Here is a 27,415-nt window from a genome sequence, read left to right on the forward strand (position 1 = left end):
CCATAATTTGGCTATGGCGCAAGAGAATAGTGCTTCACCAGCAGAGTTATTGGCTTTAGTGATCTGCAAGTTGAATTGAAACTTTTAACAGCATAGTCTTCCTTTGCGAGATTAGTTCACTCAGCCAAGTAATCCAGAATAAGCAGAAAGTTAAAATCTATGTAGTACTGAAAAGCATTCTACAAATGCAAAGACACTGTATTAAAAAAAAGAACAGAGGTAAATGTTTAAATACATATCAGATATTTCTGAAGACATAAAAAAATTTAATATTTGTTCATTCACTCCCCAATACCTTCTTTATCTACATGAGAGTTGATGGGAGGGATCACCACTTTGAGATACTCAGTGAGCACAAGAAGAAAACTAAATTTAGAGTAGAGAATCATTCTGTTACATGGCATGTATGCACACTCACAAACACACACACACACACACACACACACACACACACACACACACACACACACACACACACACACACACACACACACACACACACACACACACACACACACACACACACACACACACACACACACACACACACGCGCGCGCACACACACACACGCACATGCATACACTGCACACACACACAACATGCACATTCACACACATGCATATGCACACACACGCAAACACATGCATACGCTGCACACATACACGCGCTCGTGTGCACCCACAAATACATGCATACACTGCACACACACACACACACACACACACACACACACACACACACACACACACACACACACACACACACACACACACACACACACAAGGCCCTAAGCATGGTCACTTACCAATGCAAGCTGGTGAAACTCAAGGAACTCCTTTTGTCTCTTCCTCAAAGCTTCAAGTGAGTGCTCATCTGTTTCTGTGTTGCCAAATGTTTGAAGATGGGCCCCTCCATCTAGCCAGCTACTGACCTAGAAAAAACAAGTACATATTATTAATCTGACTTTTCTACTCTCAAAAGATATTTATGTGCAAGTTCACAAAAAAATGTTAAAACACAAACCCTGATGCTGCAGTATGCCATCAAGTTTTACAGGCAAGGTTTCTTATGCAAAACCTGAACTAAATATAAAGAACCAAGTAGGTAAACCACAGATTTCTGATGCTGATTACTGATGCATCATGACATTTTTTTATCTTCAGTACTACATAATATAGGGTCATCTTCATGGGGTGTAGCAGAGGAACCATGGGAGGAACAACTGTAAAATCTTTGTAGTAGAGTTATCATTTTACCTGTAATTATAACAATGTCTTTGACCAAACATCAAACTCCTGGATTATGATCTACAGTTGTATGTGACCCCATTTTTGGCAAAAGGGAACTAAGAAACTGCTGTTGGGGGAGTATTTATGTATTTGCATTTGTCCTCTGTAAAGTAACTGGATTAAGATTATTGCCTTATAGCAAATAATTATCATTAACTAATTTTGTGATGCCTCATTTTCAGTTTTCATGTTTTCTTGTAATAGTAAAATTTGAATTATTCAGGTCTTTAACTGGCAAATTTCAGAAAACCTGTTTAATAACGTTGTGTAACACCTTGTTTTTCTCAATATCTTCTTAATTTTCTTCTAACATAAGTGATCTGGGAAACTAGTACTTTGCTGACATGTTTACATAAATTATCTGTTACTCTGGAGTACTTCCTCCAATTCTTTTGATAATTTCTCTGGCTGGTAACACAGAGAATTGCATCTGGCAGTTACTGCAGAGAATGAGGGTATGAATTTTTAATAAGTGCCTTTCTGTTGCTCAGGGTTTGATTCTGTCAGCATTAATTTGCCTATGGTGTGACTTTGGGCAAGTCACTTAACCAGACAGTACTTAAGAACACTGAGACTCCTCAATGGTCTTCTGGACTGAATACATTTATAATTCTGGAGATCTAGAAATTTACCTGCATTGTTCTTCTGTCTTTTATTGTACTTCAACTCTGAAATGATATGGTGACAACCTTAGAGCCCATCTCTGTATATGCATTGGTGGGGTTGACTTGGGATTGATAAAATAGTTTCCAGCAACTTACTGTCAGCCAAAAGTGTTACTGATCTTATATAAAGATAAAACAAAAATGCTTCCAAGATCAAGCAATAGAACCTATTTTCTCAGTCTGGAAAATATTTTTTTACATCTGTTAAAGATCTACGGATATTAGCTACAATTTTGTTTTTACATCCTTAATTTTGGACTTTTCAAGATCACTACTATAAGCTAAGAAGCAGTTAATTCGGCTCTGTATCTCTATCTTCTTATTTTTACTTTAAAATTCAGTCACACTGGATTTTCTTCTTAATTTTATTAAAAATTTAGGCAATTCTTTTGATATTCAATTACGTAACCACCTGAATTTGCTATGCCATGACTTTGTTTTATTCTTGAATTTCCTGTTACTGATTGCATCTGACAACCTGCAGCAGGAGGAAATGGAAACTCAGTAAAGCAAATGTTCTTCTCCAGCAGCTCTAGAGTGAGAAACTATCAAAGCAGGTTAAAGATCAGGATGGAGTGAATGACAACAGAAAATCACTTAATAAAAAATCTGGAAAGAAAAGGTAAAGAACCACTGTTTCAAAATCAGCAGTGTATACAGTTTTTTGGTGAACCCTCAACATTTAAAATACAATGCCTGAATTGGGAATAGGAATAATGAATCAGAAGAAAGACTCAGTTCTCTAGAACTACCAAAAACACACAAATGAATGAAAAATCTGATAACTCAGTTCATGAAAAATAGTCCATAATTAGAGGAGTAATGTATTATCAGAGGATTATCAGAGAGGTCTGATAACTCATTCTTGTTGGACACTGTTGAAGAAATTTTGTCTTGTTTTGGGCAATGAGAAATTTGAAATCTCTTTGAACATGGACAAAACTTATCAGAGAGGAACTGTTCTACTTTAATTCTTGCCTCAGATACCTCATATACTCCCTAAGTATCCTTATTACTGTATCAGCAAATGCAAATGCTTCCACTGCCCTACTAATAAAATCCCAGCTTACACTGTCAAATACTTTCTCTGCATCACGATCCACCAACAACAGTGGTATTTTTTTACATTCTATTTCCATCTGGATCATGATTATTGTTTGATTAATGTTGTCAAATGTTTGCCTCCCCTCCACGAAACCACACTGATCTATATCCATCAATTTTGGTAATACCTTTGCCATTCTTTTAGGTAGTACAGACATAATCACTTTATAATCATGGCATAAATTTCAATGGTTCTATATGAAGTTGGGTCTGATGGATCTCTACCATCTTTAGGTATTATATCCACTACACCTTTCTTCCAAGATGTTGGTGCTTCCCCTCCTTTTAAAGCACTTTTAAAAAAGCTTCCAGATCTTTATTACTTTTTTCCCTACTAACTCCCAAACTTCCACGGAAATATTATCTGTTCCTGGAGACTTTCTTGCAGATTTATTATATATCACTGTTTTTATCTCATCTTCTCCTATTTTAACTGTCGATTGTTAAGCCTCATCTCCCTCTAATCTTTGCATACTTACATTTTTCCATAAATATTTCCATTTGTGCTCTTTCTTGATTTCAGCCTTTCAGTGCTTTATACAAACTTTCAAAAAAATTCTGAAATATGTCTAATATCTCTACAGGATCACCCCTTTCTACATTATGTTGTCCAAGTCATTGTACTAAAAGGTTTTGTGCTCTGAAGTTATCAAATCCAGTTACGTAACAGCAGTCTTTCTAAACTCATGCATATTATTCAGAAAATCCTATATTTATTCTTTAGCACTCTGCAGTTACACCTGTCTTTCATTTTCTTCCCTAAGATTTCAATAACTCTGCAATACTTTAACCTTTGTCAGGCCCTCTAAATAAGTCATATTACTTCTTAAACATATCTCTCTTTCTTTTATTTCTACCCTATTTTTAAACTCTATTTTCATTTTAACCCACTATTGACCTCTTTTTAATAGGCAAGTAGGAACGCACCAGTGTTAGTTATTGGATATGTGTCATAGCTTTCAATTAAATGCAAATGTTCCTGAGAAATATAATTTATATCTAGTCTAGCCCAGTTATTGTACTTTAGAGAATAATATGTACATTCTCTCTGAGATTCTACTAATGAATTTACATTTTCCATACCAAATATTTTCATAAATTTCTTCAAAAACCTATCCTCTTTTGTTATATTTTCCCTTCTAGGTCCCAGAGACACAACCTCACAGTTGCAAATCAAGTTCCTGTCCCCACCTACAAGTAATATTCCCTGCTGAAATCTGACTATTTCTTATAAAATTTTCATAAGCTCCATAGCAGCAGTTTTTGTTGGAATATAAATACATGCCAGCATAATATTCCTCTTTTGTCAGTAGCCCCTTACTACCACAAAGTTACCATTATTTGTTTTTCCCGGTCTATACCACGTTGTCGAACTCTTAAAAGTTTGAACGTTTCAACAGAGATCTCCGTACAGTGCAGAATGTGAAGATTTCCCTAGTCTGCACTGTAATGTGATCTCAGAGTTGGTATATTTAAACAGCACAAGGTGTGGGGGTGCAGGGGGGCTTGCCCTCCTGCTTAAATTGTTCAGGTAGGTTTTTTGTTTGTTTTATTTACTTTTATTACATTTTCAAACTTTTAAGAGTTCGATCATATGGTGTTGACCATATGACGTTCAAACTTTTAAAAGTTAGATTATGTAATATAGACGTGTTTTTCCTCTTCTATCCCTACTGAGCTCCTTTAGCAATTAGTATATTTTCTCCCTCATTCCTTTCTCACTGAAGTTCTGCTGAATATCCATCCAGAAATCATTTCTTTATCAAATTCATATACTCACTTCATTCCAAATATGTCTCATGCAGCACTGCTATTGGCATCCTGCATTTTTTAATATAATTTAATACTTTTACCTTTTCGCTTACACCTGTAAAGCCATTTACACTCCAAAGTAATACAGATAGCGTAGCCATTATGATAAGAAGTTATTGCTCCAATCTATTATACATGACAGCTTTTTAAATGTGTATTTCCAGCTTTTGTGTTACAGGCACACACTAATATTTGGCAGGGTGATCCTTTATACAGTTTGTTAGCATTTCCACTCTAACCTACACCACATCTTCAAGACTTTTTGTTTTAATGAAAACCCTCAAACAAAAAATGAAATACATTTTCAGAACACCTCCATAGCCTAGTAACTTAGAATGAACACAAAAAGCTATTTATATCTTCAAAAAAATGACGTTTAACCCTCAATATAGGAACAATTGCCTGAAATCAACAGGTGCACCAACAGGCATTATTCTAACCTAAAATTAAGCCTGTGATCCTACTTACACTGATTACTGTCTGTTTTCTTCTTATCTGTCTTCCCCTCACAGATGTAAAAAACAGCTTGCAGGCTGTTAGAAAACATTGTTTAGCCTTGAGAAAAAGTGCATTGGCTGTCTCTAAATAGAACTAAATTACAGTACTTAAGTATTAAGGTTGTCAGGGAAGCTATCTCTTATTCACTTCCAATAATTTCAAACTATTTTTTACTGAACTGCTTGTCTTTGAAACTTTAAATTTTGCATTGCCCTCAGCAAACAATGCTCAGAATTCTCAAGATTAATTGCTTGCACCTGCAGTGTGCTTGTCTCCGTGGAAACATAGTCATCAGTGAGAAATAAACAGACAAACAAAAACAGAGAACTCTGCAGATGCATGAAGGAACCCATGCCAATTTCAGTCAAATCAAAACAGAATGTATGTCAAAGGTGAGACTAAGAGGCCCCTGAGTGGATCACACCATAAGCTCCATACCTCTCAAAGAAATGCACCAGTTACTTGTAAAACCAAAAGCCAGTTTATCTCCAAAAAAACAGTTATGCGCTTTCATCTCAGTTATACAATAGAGACTTCTTCAGAACTAAAAAAACATTCACTCCTCAAGAAATCTATAGCGTGACGAACAATAATTAACTACCAACATTTTTCTCTCTTTTAAAGACATAGTAACATATAAGAACATCATATAATACTTTAACTATTCAGTAGCCCTAACTTATATGGAAAAAAAAATATATAGATATATATATATATATATATATATATATATATATATATATATATATATATATATATATATATATCTAATGTTGCAAGATAAAGTATAATATATGTAATGTTAAAATATGTTTATTATTTAGTAAGGCTTTATTATTTAGTAAGATTAGTGCAAATAAGTTTAGAGTTTAGAAAGAAAACTACTAAAATCCAAAAAAATCCAAACAAATAAAAAAACAACAAAAAGGCCATGGATCCAAAGAATAACACAGGTTTAATAACAGCCTAAGTTTAGAGTTTAGTTTGATTAACCACAGATTGTTCTTTTCCACATCAGTAATAGTTTGTTAGTTGTGGGTTAGGGGGAATGAAAGAGTGTTAATTATATATTTTATTTTGTGTGTGGCTACATATGAAATTCAATTGACATTATGGTAAAATATATGAGCAAAACCTTTTAATATGTACAATGTATGTTTGTCAGTGGTATTGTCAGTATTACAATGTAGCTTTACAGGTATACAAAACTTGTTAAACCACAAACTATTTCTTTACTTTGTGTATAATAATGAAGCACATGCTGATTGCATTCAGGAAACACACGTAACAAATGACCAACGGTCACGTTTGAATTAAAGAGGGATTAAAATTAATGTCATTGCAGTGAGTTCTAGAAATACTTCTGTGGTAGCTATTATCATGAAAAAAATTATTGCATGCTAAAATTATTTTTTTTTCAGATTTAATTTCATTAGGGGGCATTGCTGCTTGGTCTTAAAGCACAATAGACTTGGTAATCCAGGTATTGTTATTAAATATCTACACTTATTGTTTTGCTGAGGTGGATTTAATTCTGTCAATTTCTAATGTATCACCAATTTTCCTACATTATTGTAGGAATTTGGACCTTAGGACAGAATCCATTGTTAGATAAGAATGCAAAGCACCATCTAACTGGAAGTTTGGCATCACAGGTTTTATCAGAGCTAATGGATGCTTACAAGTTATATGATCATTTTACATATCTTAATCTTGACAAAATTATTTTTCTCACTCTCAGAAATCATAGTACAGAATTGATTTTTTTTGTTATCTTTGAAACCAAGATACCTTCTAAAATGCTCTACAATCTGTTTAACAATACTCTCAGAAAAAAAAAATCATGAGTAATTTTACAAAGAAATTAATTTTGTCCTGATGAATGACACGAGAAAATAACTGAAGATTATTTATCCCATTTGTAAAGTGAAATTCTGGATAAATATTATTTTGGATATTATGTGGGCTTCTTTAAAGGTGGCATTAATGGGGGCATTTAAATAACAATGTAATGTGTGAGAATATTAAAAAATATATAAGATGCTGGGAAGAATTATAGTTATAGTCTTACAACATTTCTAGACAATAAGATAAACTGAATTGATCACATTTGCTATTTAACAGCACAGTCTGAAATGAAACGAAGGCAACATAGACAGAATGAGTATATAACCCTTCAAGATATTTAACATGGATTCTAGTCTTTGGCAAATCATGTCTTAGAATTAGATGTTTATTACTTGGTGGTCATATCTATAATGACAGAAGGCATTACAGATTTCTATAATATAGCAATATAAATAATGTGACATTTCAAGAAAAAATGATTTTTATAAACAATGAAATGTTTGGAATTATCTGTAAAACATAGGAATTAACAAAAACATTCACAAAATAAGAAATCTGCATTGTAATAAAATATCAAATTATAATAAGGATCCAGGACAAATATTCCACACATTTTATTAATAAATTAGTTAATATTTTGATTAAACTAAATAAGTGCATTTACACTAAATGTATCTGAAATAAATACTTAAACCAGCCCAAAAACATTTTACTTCTTAAAACAAAAACAGAAGTGACAGACCCAACAAATTATACAGAAAATGCATTAATTACTTTAAATTGTTAGAGTCCTAGCCTTTGGAGGGATATGGAAAATAGCAAACTTCCAACACATAATACTGGTAGGATAAGGTAAGGAATTTAGTCTTTATTTAAGAGTGAACAATAACAGTCTAGAGAATTTACAACTCCAAAAGATATATAACACATCAGTGTTGTCTTTGCCTCAGGCATTGCATGATGAGGGGCATCCTAGAAAATGAGTAGCTTTTTTGGAGGGGGGGTAGGTATTAAGGAAGCATTATGAATGAGCATGAGGTGCATGTAATATAGTTTCTTGAGGGGGGTATATTTTATGTTAAGCTTTAACATTATTCTTATACAATCCATTTGTTGTATGGAATGTTCACAGAATTTCCACTAAGAGGAGAAGTAGATTAATGTTTCTTTTGAGACTGAGGGGTTGAAAGAAGTCCATGTAAGTTTATGATTAATTAGCACAGGTAGAAGTCAGACAGATTCACTCCTCCATTGGGCTTGGATACCATTAGTTTTTTTTTTTAATATGAAATACATAAAAATGTGCATGTCCCAGATAAATTTACTGAGGGTCAGAGTGATTACTTTGAATAATCCAAGACAGATTTTCTGTAGTGTTAATGACATGCAAATAGCATTTTGGGAATCATTCATTTTAATTATGGCAACTTTGGAAAGGTAAGAAAAGTGTAATTTAGTCCCTCTCTTGATCTAATTTTGTGTGTTAGTCCAGGATTTTAAAATATTAGCTTGGTAATTTAGTAATTGTACTTGAAGAAATATTATACCTAGGTATTTCAGGGTTTGGCTGAGATTTAGTTCTTGCAAATCAAAGCTATCTATAAAGTAGTTAGGTTCAAGGGGAATACGAAGGATTTTTTTATATGTTTAGTTTAAAATTACAGAGAGATTTGAAAATGTACATTTCTCAGAATTTTGGGGATATCTGAGCAGAGACATGTAAAGCAAATGTTGATATTGTCTACAAATATTGCCAAGGATCTTTTATTTTAAAATGGTGAGGCAAGTCATAACAAGTATTTTGCATAAGACTATCAAAAATGGCTTTCCATGTAGATATTGACGATATAAGGGATAATAGGCAGCCATGTCCTACTCCTTTATTTATTGATATAGGTGTTGAAAGACTTTGTTGATATATAGCCGGGTTGAGAGGTTTGTATACAGAATTTGTATACATTTTATAAAATGTTCAAAAAGTCCAAATTTAGTCACATGTTAATGTATGGTCACTATTTTTTCTATGGTGGATAAATACATATTAAAAAGGTGAAATAATTAAATGAAGTACTAGTTTAAGATGTTTTACAAGTCCTGAAGTATGCATTTTTAGATTTATATTAATGAGCATAATTGTTTTATAATTTGCAGAGTCCAGTACATCTTTGTCTCTTTTAGGGATAACTACTGTTCTTGATTCATTCAGATATAGATCAGACATGCCATGAAGTTTAATATTGTTCTATAATTGAAATAAAATCTTAGCAAATTTGTTTATAAGCTATTTATAAAAATTCCAATGTAAAACTGTTCAGGCTGGAGGCTTTACCATTCTTAATATATTTAATAATGGAAAGAATGACTAGTGTGGTAAAGTGTTTAAACTGGAGTTTTTTATGGTTTGACTTTAGATTTCAAAATTGAACTTGGTTTAGATAGTAACACAAGACTGAGTTAGAAGCCATTGACAATATCAGTGAATGCTGATAGTATATATTTATTCACATTAGCAGGACTTTATTTGAATTTAGTTTCTTAAATTGCTGGAGGTGAATTCTGAAATCTAAGCAGACTGTTTGTATCCACTCTGAATATAGGTCTAAGGTTTCAGATTTATGCCATGACAGCTATGATATAGCCCTGGTTAAGTTATAAACTAAAAGCATATTCTGTGATTATCATAACCTGTAACTACATCACCAAGCTCTGCTTCCAATCTGATGTCTCTTACTTTTAATTGTGTCTGTCCATGAGAATTGTGAGTCCCTACTAGGGAACACTACTAAGCCATTGTATATAATCACTTTATTTTTATAATTGTTTGCTAACTTCTGTGTAATATTAAGTCATATTTAAGAAGGTAGGCATTTCAAACATATCTGTAATGGCAACAGCTGAAATTAAAAAGGTGGTTGTGGCATAAATAAATGCCAGCATAATCAATAATCTTTTTCTTTGTTAATGTTTCAGTTCAAAATGATCGCACTTTTGTCTTTAAGGAAATATAATAAATTCCTACTTTTTTATGGATAACATACTGTAATTTCCAGAAATGCACATGACAACTTGGTTACTCTTACCATCAACTGCTATAGTTTAATAACCAAAACATCTAAGTTATTTATTATTCTTGGTTTTCCTACTAATATTAAATAATTGATTCCTCTGTGCAATCAAATCTGGAGGTAAAATCTAAACTATCTTCAGTTTCTGTCTGTTTTCTTTTTAAAGAATTTGAAAACTCAAAGTTGTTTACTGACATAATTGAAGTATTTCATTCATTCATTGGCTAAATACTTTAACAGTTCTACCATATTCAGTCAAATAATAATAATAATTTGACTAGAGATGTTTTAGGTGCATTTGTAACTGACCACAAGTTCTTGTTTAAAAAACTTTTTAATCTTCATAATCTATCTGTTGGTTACAAGGCCCTGATTAATATAATTTTAATCATTCTCAGAACAAAGCATGCAGCTGTAAAGCTGTATTACAAGAATATTCAGAACTTTGATAAGTTGTATCTTATATTAAATATTAAATGAGCTTGTTCAGCATCATATTAGTCAATTTACAAATGCATTTTAACGATTATTTTTTACTCATTAATTAACAAAGTTATGTTAGTTCAGTTACTATGACAGAGCTAAAGAAAACACATTGAAGATATTGGTGAAATGTATACCTTTACTGCATTACTCTTTAGACACATTGTGGTTACTTGCAATGCCTTTATAAACATTTTAAACTAGTATCAGTTTTTTTAGGTTTGAATCCCAGCTTTCAAATATGCAAATATAATAATGTTCTGATATTTTCCATTTTTATCTGGAACTGTAAGGTGATGTAGATGTTCTGTAAATACATAGTCAAAAAGATGAATGACCAAAAACTTTATTTCTTGTAATAGCTTGACACCAAGTGATTCCAGATATTTTATTATTCCCCTGGATTGGGTTATATTACCCTTCACTACTTTTCTTGTAGCATGTTTTGTGACATTTCCAACATGTGGATTGTGAGAGTCCAGTTTGTCAGGTATATATACTTCAATATTAAATGTTATAGTATTTCATAGGTTAGTAGATTGATAGATAGTTACTAGGCTTGGCTATTAACCCAGGGGAGCCTAAGTCTAGCCAGTTTTCCCAAAAGAATAATGATGTCCTATTTCAGAATAGGACACTGACAGCCAGGCATTTATAAGTTACCTCTGTCCATAAGGGACATGGGTGCTAGGCCCAGTGTAAATTTCCTAATCCCCAACCATTGGCCTAGGTTGCGCTTAAATTGGTAATAGATGTACTCAGCTTCACAAGGATGGGATGCCTGCTCCACAGGAGGGGCAGTCTCTGGGACACATATCTGTCTGTCCAGCATGTTCTGTTTAAGTCACAGACAAAATCGAGACCCCTAGACCTTATATTTCTGATACTCTTTGACTTATGAATATGCAGGAGATTCATAAGTGTAGGGATTCTGAATGGCTTGTAAATCAGGCATATATCACCCCTCAGCAATGTATAGGAGGCTGAGTACAGGGAAAGGGCTTTAAGGTGCTCTACATAAGCCAGGTTTGTTGCACCTTGTATTATTTTTGTAGGGAACCTCTGCTGGTTATGCCTGGTCAGGTACATACCAAAGAGATATTTTACTCTGTGATGGGTCTAATGGAAGCGTACAGTTGAATAATGACCTTTTTGGACCTAGATGCCATGCCCTGACTTATAGGTTGCACAACAAAAAAATATTTCCTCACTACAGTGGCTGTGTGGTGGTTGAAGATAAGGCTACTGTCTACATGCATACCCAGACCTCTTATGAATGAGATAACTCTTAGGAGTGTATTATCAACATGGTAATTAACCAGGATGGTTGGCTTCCCAAAGGATACAATTATGCATTTCTTAGCATCGGGTTTAAAACCATAGCTTTGGCACCATTTGTTAGTCAGAGATAGACTTTATTGAAGAATGCTAGTGCTTTCAGTGGAGTTGATGATAACTCCCAGCTTGCAATCATCTGCAAACTTAGTCAGCCATAAACCTTCAGCATTTGCTTTCATTTCACAGAAACAGATGCCAAAAGGGAGCGGGCCCAGTATGGAGCCCTGGGGGACTCCACTAGAGACTGGCCTCTTGGTGGAGGTGGCCTCACCTATTTTGACCTTCTGGGTCCTATGAGTGAGCTAGTTGGCTATCTAGCACGTAATAAAAGGGTGTACACCTAAATTAGTGAGCTTGTTTATAATGGCTGAGTGGGGTATTGTATCAAAAGTCTTGGCCAGGTCAAGGTAAATGTAAAGTTGTTTACCAGTAGTAGCCTCATCATTAGTTACTGATCTCTTTAATGTGGAATTATTCAGATGACTTACTTCTGGAGAGATTTTGCTTACTGACTGCTATTAGTGGATTGTAATGACAGAAGTTTGAATGACATTTTATGGTTAAAATATTCTGAAATGGGAAGTTTTGTCATTATTGGGTCATACATTTTGTTTCATTGCTTACTGGAAGAATGTTCAAAACTACATATTAAAAAACAAACACCAACAAGTGGTGCTGTATTATACAAGGAATATAGTTTAATGCAATCAGGAAGGTGAATCAAAGAACACATACATGTATGCATGGCCCTAAAAATGTGTGCAAGGAGCTTATGGTTTGAAAATAGCCCAAAGTTAAACTTAATCCTCCACTGGCCAGATGCATCTTTTTAGGGTTTTAATGCCATTTCAGTGAATGTGAGTTTCAAGTGCAGAGAAGTTTACTTTTTATGCTTAGTGTTTTAATTGTGAGACTGTATTGTTTGTTTAGCAAAATGGCTATCAGTGTTTGTGCTATTCTATTTCAATATCTGTAATCATTACAGAAGTAAATAGAAAACAGTATGCACAGTGACAGATTTGAACAGTGTTTATGGTAACTGAGGAGAAATAGCCAAGTAATGGAACACTGGAATAGTTGGGGAGAGGGGGCTGCTGTGGGGGGGGGTAGCTGGTTGCTGCAGTAGTGGCTGCTCTGGGAGGCCTCAATCTATTACCCTGCCTAGGGCACCATTTGAACATGATCCATCTCTGGATATTGGTAGTTATTTGCTAGTTATTATGAAAATATTTCCATATGTACTTAATATTTCTAAAACTAGGTGACTTACAAACTACTGTATTGCATCAGATGAAAACTTAGATGATGATTAAGAAAGCTGTCATTGACATTTGCACTCTATGTTGCACATCTTGAGAGATATTTAGGGTTTTTATATTGTTAGTTATACAAATAAACAGTTTTTCATATTTCTGTAAATATCTTAGCACACATACGCATAGAAAGAACTTTTTGCTGTCATGTGAAAGCTTATTTTTGGCTAACAAAGGTACATTGACAAAGCACATATAGGTTGTACAGTTTCCAAAATATTACTATTTGCTTATGAGACATTAGATAAAAATATCATTCTTGTTTTCTATTCATAATATAGCACTGAAGTAATGACTGTGACTCTACTGACTATTATTTATGCAAGGAAGACTTTTTTTCTGAAAACACTGCTGTCTGCACTATTTTAATAGCTTTTATTGTTCACAAAATATGTGCATTTCTTTCTTTTATGTTTTTAAGATTATTTCCCAGAAAATGCTTTGGAATGTAACAAAGCATTTAGGCTTCTGGAGGCATGACCGTCCACGTCACATAGGTGTTAATGACTTAAGTTATGATGCTAGTGATCTTTATACAGTTTAATTTAGTTTTTCCAAAGCTACCAATAAAGTACGAGTAATTTACTTCTTCATAACAATAAGGGGCATACACATGTGAATAAAGTGATTAGAACTGCTGGTGGTGGTGGAGGCTCTCTGTGGAAAAAAGTATCTTAACCTCATATCTGGTCACTTTTAAACAGTCTTTAATATGGCTTTGCAGAGCTAGTATGTGTGTGTACATATGTGTGTGTGTGAATTGTGTGGGAGTACTTTGGCTACTATGTGTTTGTGTGAAACAAATTTGAAATATGTGCCTTTGGTCATTATTATTTTATTTTTTTTTTGACACAGACTTCTGAGAAGAATGGACCGCGGTAGTGGTGCTGCGGTAGCGTTGTCGCCTCACAGCAAGACGTTATCCCGTTCGATTCTCAGCTAGAGCGTCTTCTGTGTGGAGGCATGCGTGAATGGGCGTGCCTTCTTTGAAGGTTGTGCATCAGGGCTGGTAACACGGCACGTAAAAATCCACTACAAAACATTAGCAGACCGGAGTTCCACTGTGACGATCCCTAACCGGGATAAGCCGAAAGTCACAACAACTTCTGAGAAGAATGGAGATTTCTGTACATAAAAATGACTCTGCTGAGCTGATAATGTTAAAAATTAATTAGTCTGTCTTTGCAGGACTACTGTGCATTTGTGTAAAGCAAATTGGAATACAGTATAGTGGCTGTTATAACCTAATTCAGATGTGATGTGTACTCATTCGATTTAATAGCCACAATTGTTAAGCACAGATATTTGTGGATTATAACAACAACAGTCTGAGTGGCCTATTATGGTTGAGATGTTCAGAAATGGGTGCTTTGTTATTATTGGTTTATACATTTTGTTTCACTGTTTATTGGAACACATGTTCAAAACTATAAATTTAAAATATACTCAGGCAAACATTGCTGTACTGAACAAGAAATACATTTAAAATAATCAGGAAAGTGAATAAAATAACCCATTAATTTATGTATGGTCCTAAAAATGTACTCAGGGGGCCCATGGTTTTAAAACAGCCTGGGGACCAAGGTACACTTAATTTGACATTGGCCAGATATATTTTAAATTAATGTGAGCATTTTCAATGAATGTGAGTTTCAAGAGAAGTTTTCTGTTGCTCATGCTCATGTTGAGTCTGTTTTCAATGTTTTGTTTTATTTAGCAAATGGCCATCTGTGTCTGTGCTATAACATTTGAAAGTAGTGTCAGTGGTGCAACAGATAGCACATTCACCTTTGGTGTAGTTGTCTGTGGGTTCTATAGTCATACCAAATACATGGATTGCTGATACTGCTTTCATTGCAGCATAAGGGGGGGGGGTGCTATGCTACTGAGTGTATTGTCATTTGGATGAGATGTTAAACTGAGGGCTCCATCTGCCTGAGCTGGTAGTAGCCAAGGGGAATGTAAATGACCAAACAGCATCCAACAAAAAGATTAGTGGTTCTTTATTTACATAATCCATAATTATTTATAGAGTCAATTTTTCTTTATATTCGTACTTATTTACGGGTGTATGTCATAAAATCGAATTTCCAAAATTTCGAACACCATATGTTCGAATTTGGAAGTTCAAAATATGACAACAATGAAAAACCAAAACAGCGAATTTTTTCCCAGGGAAAAAATTTGCTGTTCCAAAAAACACACACACAACACAAGCACACCAAACACCTAATAAACCTATACTACACCTTACATACACAACTATCTATGCACTAACCTTAACCCAAGCCCTAACCCTAAGGTCCATATCTATTGCACACTTACCTTACCCGCACCCTAACCCTAAAGTCCGTCACTATCGCACACTTACCTTACCCGCGCCCTAACCCTAAAGTCCTTCACTATCGTACATTTAACTTACCCGCGCCCTAACCCTAAAGTCCATCACTATCACACACTTACCTTACCAGTGTCCTAACCCTAATGTCCATCACTTCTGCACACTTACCTTACCCGCACCCTAACCCCAACATCCGTCAGAGTCACACACTTACCTTAACCCGATCCGAAACATTCGCACCACAGTACAGACAATGTCGAAGCCACGGAAACAGCCAAACAAATTCTTTCCCTAGGAAATAATTTGAATTTCCGTGGCTTCGACATTTCTATTTTATGAACTTTCCCATTCGATCTTCCAAGACTCGACATTTAGGACAGTCGATTAAATAACAGGAACCCTTATTTACAATATATACATATTTATATAATTTAAATTATTCACATCTTTAAATTCATTTACATATTTATTTTCTATAATCTTTCTCCATAACATTTTTGATCTATTGCATTCCAAAAAACATATTTGCAAGTTTCAAATTCCCCACAATATAAACATACTCTGACTTTTATACTTTTATATGGCATATTCGCCTTAACGGGAAAATTTTGTATAGAGAGTCTCCATAAAAAATCTTGACCTTCTGTATGTCTTTTGCATCTTTTCAATCTTGCAATAATGGCATTTCTTTTTTCAATATTTAAATTCTTACAAGGATATATCCTATAAAATTTTCCATAATCGTTTCATACCATTCTTTTCTCTTGTTATCAATTTCATTCACATTTATTTTCCACAATGTACTCTTGTGTTGACAATTTTCCATTTCTTTATTACAACAAACCTTTCTTTTTCTTAAACTAGAAAAATTCATTCATTCTGTTCTGTATTTTAAACTTAATATTCTCATTAATAATAAACCTTCATTCTCCTTTAAACATTTCATTACTATGTACAAGTTTAATGATAACATATATGCTTACAGGGTTTATTAGCCCTAGACCACCCTTTTCACTTTTCATATACAATATCCCTTTTTTCACAGGGATCAACCTCAATCCCCAAATGAAAGAAATATAATGTCATACATATCTTTCTCTAGGTTTAAAAAATGCTATAAATACCAGCTAAATAAGCAATCTTTGCTAACAGCAAAGAATTTATTAAATATACATTCTTTTTAAATGAAAGCCTAAGACTTCAAACACACACACACTTACATTTTATTTCCTCTACATTTTCTTTCATTATAGAATTTAAAATTTCTTGTTTCCCAAAGTTTATCCCAAGAATTTTATTTCTATCCTCATTGAAATTTTTTTCACTAATCTTTCACTCAAAACCTACAACCTGACTTTTGTCTTTATTCAATACAAAACCAATACCCTGAATAATTTCTTGCATTTGTTTTATCACTGTATCCATGCTTGCTTCATTTTTTTCTTATAATAATAATAATATCATCTGCATAATTTAACAAAACTGGCATTTTTATTCCTTCATTTAAAATATACCTCATAATATCCATCTCCTTATTGATATAGGATGACATTGCATTCATTACTAATATCAGTAATATACTGCTCAATAGACAACCTTGTCTAATATGCTTTCTATTTTTATATCTTCGCTCAACCATCCATTTATTGTAATATGCACTGTTATACTTATATGCTGACATACACACATTCTCAAGCCTCTTACTTATATTATATAGATCAAGCATATCCCATAATACTGAATGATGTACTGAATCAAATGCTTTGTTTAAATCTCCTACCATTACTTTTGCCTGAACATTTCTAACTACTATATCATCTACCGTTTCCCTAATCATTAACAATAAATCTTGAACCTTTTCCCTTTTATGCTAAATACAAGTTCATTTACATTACCTGCTTATTCTTCTATCCTTTTTTGTAATATTTTTATAAAAATATTATAATATGTATTATTTAATACAATTGGTCTCCAGTTCTGTATTCCTTCCTTCTCCCCTTTTTTCCATAAAAACAATAATACCTCTACATAGTTCTTTATACCTGAAACTGTTTTCTAACCATTCATTTAATACCTTTACAAAACATTTCTTTTGCTCTATACTCATATTTTTCTACATTTTATATTGTAGTCCATCAGGTCCTGCTACAGAATTTAAATTTAATACTTTTATTGCCTGTTCTAATTCCTTGATAATTATATATTTTTCTAAATCCTTATTCTCCATGTCAGAAAATGTACATATCTTCCATTCTTTTCATGTCTTTGTTCTCTGCTCTTTAAACAATGTCTTAACATATTATTTTACTACATTCATAATATCCTCTTGTGTGTTATGTATTTTACCTAAGAAATCTTTCATCTCTCTCATTACACTATTTTCTCTTTATTTTACTTAAACATTGTGCAATTTCTTATTTTTTCTTTCAGTATCTTAGTACAATGATTGTCCTATGTTTTTCTTATTCAAATTGTATAGTTTCTGTTCCTTAATAAAAAAAAATCATCATTCTTCTCCAAATAGTCATTTCATTATTTAAAGTTTTGTATATTATTTTTCCATGTATAGCTTCTTCTTCTCCCATGTTACATAACATTTTTTACATTTCAATTTAAAATTTAACCACCACTCTCTCATTTCTACATGATCTTGCCATAATGTAATCACCTCTTTTCTCCCTTTAACATCCCATTTCTTTATTCTTTCATACTTTTCCCTATTTTTATATAATCAGCATTTTCCTTTACCATAATCCAAACTGCCCTGTGGTCAGAAAAAAAACTGTTAATAACACTCCTTGTTTAGCTATTACTGAACCTACTGAAAATAAAAAATAATATATTTCTGTTCTTTTCCCTGTTTTATAAGTCCATGTCTCTAAATTCCATAATTTAAGTGTCCATATTGTATAATATCCTTTCCTAGTTTAACATTGTAAGCCTTCTTGTTTTGCTGTCTTAAGTTGCAATTAAAGTCTCCTACTACAATTATCTCCATGTTAACTGCTACATATTGCATTGTCTTTCTAAATATCTCTTCTCTCTCTTTTTATTACATATGCATATATTGTATTAATTCTCACAATGCGTTCTCTCTATCATATATCAATAATAGTAATTCTACCGGTTATGACAATGGTGAAATCTAATACTTTAATTGTATCGTTATAAAAATATTCCAAAGCTTGTCTCTTTTCCCAAAATTCCAAATCACATTTTTCCCCACAATATTATGGTTTGAATTCTTTCTGACTTTGACAAAAATCTAATGTCTTCTAGTATAATAACATCACTATCTAGTTTTTATACCATTCCAGAATCCCTATCCTTCTTTCCATCTTCTTAAAACTATTAATATTTCATGACAAAACTTTACAAGTAACTCTGCTTTATATATTGTGTATTCATCTTTTCCCTTTATTTTTTCTTTTATAAAGTCTTCTAGATTCTTTATTTTCCTTTCTCTCACTCTTTTACCAATTTAATTTCTCTTTTGCTTAACTATGTTCCATTCAACTTCACCATCTTCACTTAAACCTGCCTAGTCTTCAATATTTTCTAAGTTTAAGTCTTCCTTCACTTTCTCTTTTTGCATCATTTGTTCTCCATCAGTAATGCTATATTTTTTGTTTTGTTTTTCTTCTACTTCTGATGTCTTTTTTTAACTTTCTCCTTTTTAACTTTTTATTCTACTTCCACTGTTATATCCCAAACTACTTCATTTTCTTCTTCACCTTCTCTCCAAAAGTCCTACTTTTTTACATTTATAAGATATTGATTCACCGTTTGTTTGCATCGTGTCTTATGCTACCATACGAAAAACATCATTTAATTAACAAGTGTGAAAAAAGATGATCTGTTTTTCCCACACAAAAAACATGTTTTTGGCTGTCTCCAATATCTAACCTGGCTTCTATCACCATCAGCATTAATAAAGCTTGTAATATGTACAATGCTGTCATTTTCCAGTTTCAATATCACATTAGAATCTCATGGCCCAGTCCATAAACCTCTATCGTTATACACTTTTGGTAAATTCTAAACGTCATTAGATAAATAAAATAATTGCTTTTTTAAAGTCTCTTTTTCCACTTCAGTTCTGAATTGAATATTAATTTTTTTCTTAGTTTCCCTAAAACAGGGCTTAAGTACATACAAGTTCCATGGTGCACAGTTTCGTATTCTTCTATAAATCTTTGCATTATCTGCCCAGTCTTGAAAATAATGTCACAAAAAGTTTCTTTATTAATATGGATAAATGCTCTTACCTCATTAATTTTGATTCCAAGCATCTTAATAACTTCATCCCATACCTTATATCTATTCATTTCTGTCCCTTCCTTCTGTTCAATCTGTACTTTAAACACTCTTTTTTTCTTCAGACTTACTTCATGCTCCTCTTTCTTGCCACGCATCCCTTCTTTTACCGTTTCAGCATAGGATTTTTTCCCAGCATTCATACCCTCATTCTGCTACATTTCTTTGTTCTGTATCCAGTCCATCATCTTTACCCACAACATGTCCTTACTATCTTCTGGATCACTTTCATTGAGAATAACCAATAATATATATCATCCTTCAACCCTCCTGCTGACTGATGGGTTGCAACAATACAACCTTGCGCTGCAACTTCAAATTTGAACAACTTCTACTGGAACAATTTTTCTGAATCAATCTTTGCTGCTTTTACCATATCAATACTGCTTTGAAAAGGCTTGACTGCCTTTTCCTCCATTTCTGATGCACCATGTTTAACTCCCAGCTCTTCTTACATCTCCAACTCCTTTTCTGACAGATTTAACATATCTGCTATTCAAATAACAGCATCAAAAACTCCATCTCCCTTACAATTTTCCTTTTCAACTTCCATTTTTGCTTCACTTACTTTCCTGCTTCTCTCAGCCACGTCTGCACCTGGAACAGAACACTCACAAACACAAATGCGTCCCCCAACTGGAAATGATTAGGGGAAGTTCACCCAATGCCCTGACCAAATTTCCTCTAATAGTGTAAATACCATCTCAGGTGTCCCCTGAAAGGAGGTTAATAGTATAGTGGGACTAACCCAGTCAATAAAGGAAAAATAAATTAAAAGTTTTAAATTAAATATACATTTTTGTAACCATTTTAAGTAAAAAAGACAATATTATGTACATTGACAGTTTTGAACAGTGTTTATGGTAATTGGAGGGAGACAACCAAGTAATGGGACACTGGAATGGCTGGTAGGGGTGGGGGGCATGGCCCATTACCCCACCTAGGGCCCCCTATGACTATGATCTATGTCTACATCCATGTATCCCTTCTACCACTCATCTCTACTATTTACTCTCTGTAGTGAATATTATGAAAAATGTTTTTATTACTGATGTGCCATATATATTATGTACTTTTGTTACATTTGTTTTGTCTTATTACATTTGAGCTACCTCTAACATACTAAGATCATGGATGGTAAAATACATTAGTTTACATTTGATTCAGTTTGTTACACCTGAGCTGAATATTTATACCATGGTTAAGATCCATATTAAATACATGGTTTTGCAGGAAGTAATTAATTTAGACTTGTATGCCCATATTAGTTTTGCCTAATAACAGTGTCTGCCTCATGATTAGTAACACCCATTCAGTTTGTTGCTATCATTACAATATCCCTTGATTGTAAGTACTTAAAGGCTACTGCAATATCGTAACATAGTATCTGACATGTCTATATTATAACCGCGAAACCTCACATACGCGAATACGGAAATGTCGACACATATTGAACAAACTGCGAAAACACTGAAAGTCCTGAACTGCGAAATTCAAAATGTTGAATTGGCATAGTTGGCCAACCCCACCTCCCGCTACGTACTACCTACCCAAAAAAAATAAATAATTCACATACATACACTTAACAAAACCCTACTTCTAACCCTAAACTAAAGCTTACATATATTACTATGTATGCACTTACCTTAACCTGCACCCTAACCCTAAGGTCCGTAACTACTGCACACTTACCTTAAGGAGGTATACCGAAAAGGGCCAATTATGACGATTCGACATTTTGAATTTCGCGCTTCAGGACATTCGGTGTTTTCGCGGTTTGCTCAATACATGTCGGTGTTTCCGTATTTGTGCAACTGTGGTTTCGTGCGTGTCTGACACTGTACTTGGTCATTCAGGGATTTTCTGGGTCATATGCATATTACTGAAAAACTGTATGTAACCTCATAAGCTAAGAAACTCATGAATAATGGCATATATCATTTAGACAGTGAATGCAGTACACTGAAGATTACCAAGACAATGTTGGGATCGTTATCCTAGGTTTTAGGGTTTACAAAATACACAGTACTTATTTCTTCACAGCTGCATTGTAGTGTATAGTGAGTATGAGTCCCAATAACAAGTCACCACAAGTGAGCCTGATATTCTTGTATATACCATTTTACTGAGCCTGATTGACATGAACATGCCATTGCAATGATCCTGCTCTCCATGAGCATCCCATTACATCTAATCTTCATAAATATACCAATACAGTAAGTCTGATCTCCATGATCATGTCATGATAGTGAGTCTGATCTCCTTGATCGTGTCATGATAGTGAGTCTGATAGCCAAAAGGATTCCATTATAGTGTACCCAATCTTCATGGCCATAACTTTTACAGTGAGTCCAGTATCCATCAACATTTCATTACAGTTACTCTTGGTTCCATGCACATATTCAGACAGTTAGCCTAATCTCCATGACGTTATGGCAGTCATCCTGATCAACTTGACCATTCCATTCCAGTAAACACAAAAATGTACTAAAGTCTATAGCAGCAATCTACTTTAATAGAGAATTAACTGCTTTTATCCCAATGAATTATGAACTTCATCAAAATAAAGTGTTAGCAAAAACTCACAGTTTAAGTAATTTAAAAGTCACATAAAATAAACCAACTGACCTAAATTTTAATTGAATTAAAAGTATAAACAGATAAAATCCAATCCTACTTTTCAGAATCATGACACTGGTCTATTATAATTTAGCTGATCGTACTTTGAAAACACTACTCAATGTCTCAGTGTGTTTAATCCTGGTAAAGTAGCTGCATACAAAAACAGTTGCCAATACTATGCCAGCTTGTTTCACAATTTCCTCCCCTTATTGTTTGTGGAACTTGCTCTACGATGCTTTACTCTGAAGAAGTTCATAATTTTTTCAGATGAAATGCTTAATTTTCTATTAAAGTGGATTGTTTCTGTGGACATTGGTGTTTTTCCATGATTATTAATTAACTCAGCAGACTAATTTTTGTATTTGGTTTCTTTATTCCATTTCAGTGAGCATGATTTTTGTGAGGATTCCAGGACTTCCAGTCTCAATGAGCATTCTAGTACTGCGTCTGATCTTTATGATCACAACAGTGAGTCTGATCTCCATAAGTATTCCATTATGCTGGACCTAATCTTCATGATCATGGCATAGCAGTGAGTCTGATCATCATATGTATTCTATTACAGTGGACCTGATCTTCATGAGCATTCCTTTATAGTGAGTCCATTCTCCATTCATACATTTATTTATTTATTTAAACATTTGTTGACCGGAAAAGTCTAACTAGGACAGACCCTATTTTCAGCAGAGGTACGGCGAAAAATCCTCCAGACACATGTCTTTGGAATGTGGGAGGAAACCAAAGAACCCGTAGGAAACAGAAGCAAATGCAGGGAGGACATGTAGGCTCCGCAGAGAAGGTACCCCAGCCAAGAATCGAACCAGACAACCTCTTGCTGTGAGGTGACAAAGTTAACCGCTGCACCACTGTCATCCATCATGTCAAAACAGTGAGGTTGATCTCTGAGTATATCATGGCAGTCATCCTGATTTCCAGGTTAATTCCGTTACACTGAGCTTGGTCTCCATGCATATGCTATCAGGATTCTATATAATTTTTCAAAAGCAGGTGCAACTAAAAGAAAAACAGTAGGTACAAATGACTGAAAGGCCATTTGACTGGAAAGTCATTTTATAGAAAACATTCTGTTCAACATACATACCATAAAAAGCCCCCCACATCCCCATTACTTATATATTTGAAAGCCATGGCTGGACACCTGTGGAGAAAAGATAAAACAACACACAATGAATCAGTCCTGGTGCACAAACACAAACATCTACAAATCTGAGGTTACAACATGATGGCGAGCATTATCAACTCACACAAAATCTTCTGAATTATGTTCCTAACAATTCTTGCGATTAAAACCAACAGCTGGAATACTATCTATAGACTTCAACAATTTTTGAAGAAATGGCTTCTCAGTGAAATATACTTTCAGTAATTTTTTCATCCATTTGTGATTCAGTTACACCTACCTGCAAAGAAATGATACACAGTAGCCATTAGAGACTGTGGCCCTGCTCATGGCTGCATCTTAATCAGTCAGCTGCCTACTCAAAAGGCAATATTGTTATTTCTTATCCAGTGTGTATTGCAATGAAATTAACTGTGTCATATGCAATCATTTATTTTATATTATCATATTCTTCTTCTGGAGTGTGGGGCCATTTGCACTAGATTTTGTGAATGTATTTTGTAAAGGCCTTACACCATGAAATTCTCATGGTGTCCATGCTTTTCAAACACAAACTGGTTATGCCCGCATTCTACTTTTCCATGGCATGCACTGAGTCAAAGCAAAATACTTAGTACATCACAGAGATAGACTGATCAGTGGATTGTGAATCATTTTACCTGCACTGGGAAGCTCTTTTGAACTGACAGAAGCACAATAAGATGGCATTTACAGTGCACTGCATTTATGTTTTGAATTTTGATCAAAGTGAAGTTCATCACTTACACTAATAATTACTTTTGAACCAGTGCTGACTTGACTAAACACTATTTTTACAATTTTTATTTATTTATTTGTTTGTTCTTTCTTTGCTGACCAGTTTAGTTCCACCAGGCTAGTGGCCTCTTTTCAAGGGACACCAAAGGTGGTACTCGTGCAACCAGGGGAAATTTTGCCAGGGCAATCAGTAACATATCCTTCTGTTTTGAATAGCATGATCATAATAAAAGATTGTGCTGTGAAGCACTTTTGATTTTGAATTCACAGATGGTGTAAAACAGTAAGAGTCTTTTAAGTTGTTATTGCCAGGTCTGACACATACTCCATTACTTACAAAGATATGACTTTATGTAGCATATGCAAGTAGTGGTACACCTTAGATGAAATCCTAAATAAACTTTATACCTTTCTACTACAGAAATTCAACTGTCCATCAATAAACAGGTTGACTTACACTGCTAGTGATCTGCATACCCAACACTTCTTACACATTATAAATGCTAATCCATCCATCCCTATCCCTTTTTCCTGTTTTGACCTTGTACAATTAGTTAACCATCCTACTGGGGCCCCAATACCCTTGGTTTTACTCTCATAACTATAGCTACTTCTTACACACCTCCATTTGTAACATCTTTGCTTTTTTAAATCAGACCATGAATCGGTGATCTTTTCCTTTAAAACTGGTCTTATTTTCCTTGCAAATATCTCTGTGTTTATGAACTTCTTAAAAGCAAACCTTCTTCATTTTTTTGGTGACCTAAATAAATTCTACTGTACTCCTTCTCTAATGGATCCCACTGCTTAAAGCCACAGTCTACGCCCCTGACTTGTACTCCCATTTAAATAGTTGTACTGTTAAGGCAGCACCTATGCACACTAAGTATATGTAAAAATGTAAAAAATAAACTCTTGTGGTGGAATACCCATATAAATAGATTGCACAACAAGAGAAAGACAGCACATAAGGCTTATAAGTAGTGTCATTCCACTTATCTTAAGACCAAAGTTAAACTTGCAAAGAACTTAAGGAAACCATTAGGAAGATCTAAGTTGAATATGAACTTAAAATAATAATTAAAACCAAAAATAACTACAAATCTTTTCTTACCTTTGTCAGGAAGCCATGAACTAATAACTACACAATGTTTGGGGCTACTCTGCAATAATACAACCTACTCTGACATGAAGGAAATATATAATTGCATAACTAACAAATTTAATGAGATTTTTACTCCAGCCACAGTTATCAATGCTATATGGATTTCACAGCCAGATGCCCCCCAATTAACAGCTATGGAGTAAGTCCTATCAGCCCTTTCAAAAGCTATAAACACCTAATCCATAAGACCAGATAAGACACCAAATTGCCTGAATATCAATACCAAATATGGCCTATCTGAACCCTTACTTAACCTTAAGCTTTTTAATATAAGCCTCTATTTGATTATATTTCTGAATCCTAGAAGAAAGCCATTGTAAGTTTATTGCACAAAGCTGACCCAACAAAAAACCCTGGTAACTATAGGCTCATTAGCCTCACTTGCCTCATGTGTGACAAGGAATATCTGTAAACCCTGGACCCTTATCAATCTGCTTTTGTCAAAGGAGGATCTTGCCACTTTAACCTCATCAATTTATTTGAAAAAAGTAACTGAAGCAGTGGCCAAGGCTTTTGACACTATTCCTGAGGCAGGCATCATTGACAAACATGTTAGCCTGGATATAAATCCTTATGTTGTGTGATTGATAGCCAACTGGTTGCCTAACAGAAACCATGTAGTTAGAGTTGCATGTGCCACTTCTGAAAGCAAAAATGTTACCAGTGATATACCACAGGGTTCAGTATTTACATACATACATACATACATACAAATATTTCAAGCACGGGCTTCAATGCCCTTCTAGCTTGCCAATATACCAAAATACTCGTTCCCATAATAAGTGACCAGGCTGTTCTTAAACATACCTAAACTAGTACTTGCTTTAATGTAATTTGGTAGTCTGTTCCATGCATCAGCTGCTCTCTCAGAGAACCAATTAGTACACTTCTCATTCCTATAGAATCTTCTACATAGGATGCCTGATGATTCCCTACTACTTTTTGATAACTTCAAATATTCCAAGAGGTAGTTGTCTCTAAATGCCCTACATACCTGAATAAGATCTCCCCTTAAATATCTGTAAGAGACACTGTACATGTTCAGATATTTTAGTCTTTCATAATAACTTAAATTTTCACATCCATGGATGCCCTTGATATATTTCCACTGTACTCTTTCCAGTTTACTCATGCTAGTTTTCTTATAAGGTTTCTATATTGTTATTCCATAGTCAAGTTTGGGTCTAATGGCACTAAGAGACAATGACCGTCATTTCTGATTTCCTAGGCTATATAAATCTTCATATACACATATACTTCTAGAAGTATCCTTAACCAATTAGTTGATATGATAGAAAAACTCAAAGCTGGATCTACCCATATAGATTCTTAAATGAATCTACTGTTTCAATCACTGTGCGCTGTATTAAATATTCACCTTTAAATTTTTGTCTTCCAAATTTCATATGCTTAGTTTTTGATGCATTTATCAGCATATTAATATCCTGTGCCCAAGTCGTCAATTTAGTCAAGTTCTTTTGCAGACATGTCTTATATGTAACACATGTAATCAGTTTACCCAATTTCAGGTCAACTGCACATAGACTGTAGAACATCTTAGATGAAAAAGTTAGGTCTGAAAGATACCGTCTAAACAAACAATGACCTAGGACAAAACCCTGAGGGACATTCTGACTGTAACCAATAACTTCACCTG

At 34.0% G+C, this 27,415-nt stretch overlaps 1 protein-coding gene across 1 annotated transcript in view; it reads right to left on the reverse strand.

Annotated features, from left to right (window-relative positions):
• Positions 1-27,415, reverse strand: part of LOC122790866 (rho guanine nucleotide exchange factor 40-like) — a 1,619,416-nt gene that overhangs the window by 332,858 nt on the left and 1,259,143 nt on the right. Inside the window, exon 12 of the mRNA XM_044058526.1 lies at positions 807-932. Coding sequence (XP_043914461.1) covers positions 807-932 — 126 coding nt within the window. The remainder of the gene's footprint in view (positions 1-806; positions 933-27,415) is intronic.

Source organism: Protopterus annectens, chromosome 16.part0, assembly GCF_019279795.1.
Source record: "Protopterus annectens isolate FY-2018-M chromosome 16.part0, PAN1.0, whole genome shotgun sequence".
In the NCBI taxonomy this organism is placed as follows: Eukaryota; Metazoa; Chordata; order Ceratodontiformes; family Protopteridae; genus Protopterus; species Protopterus annectens.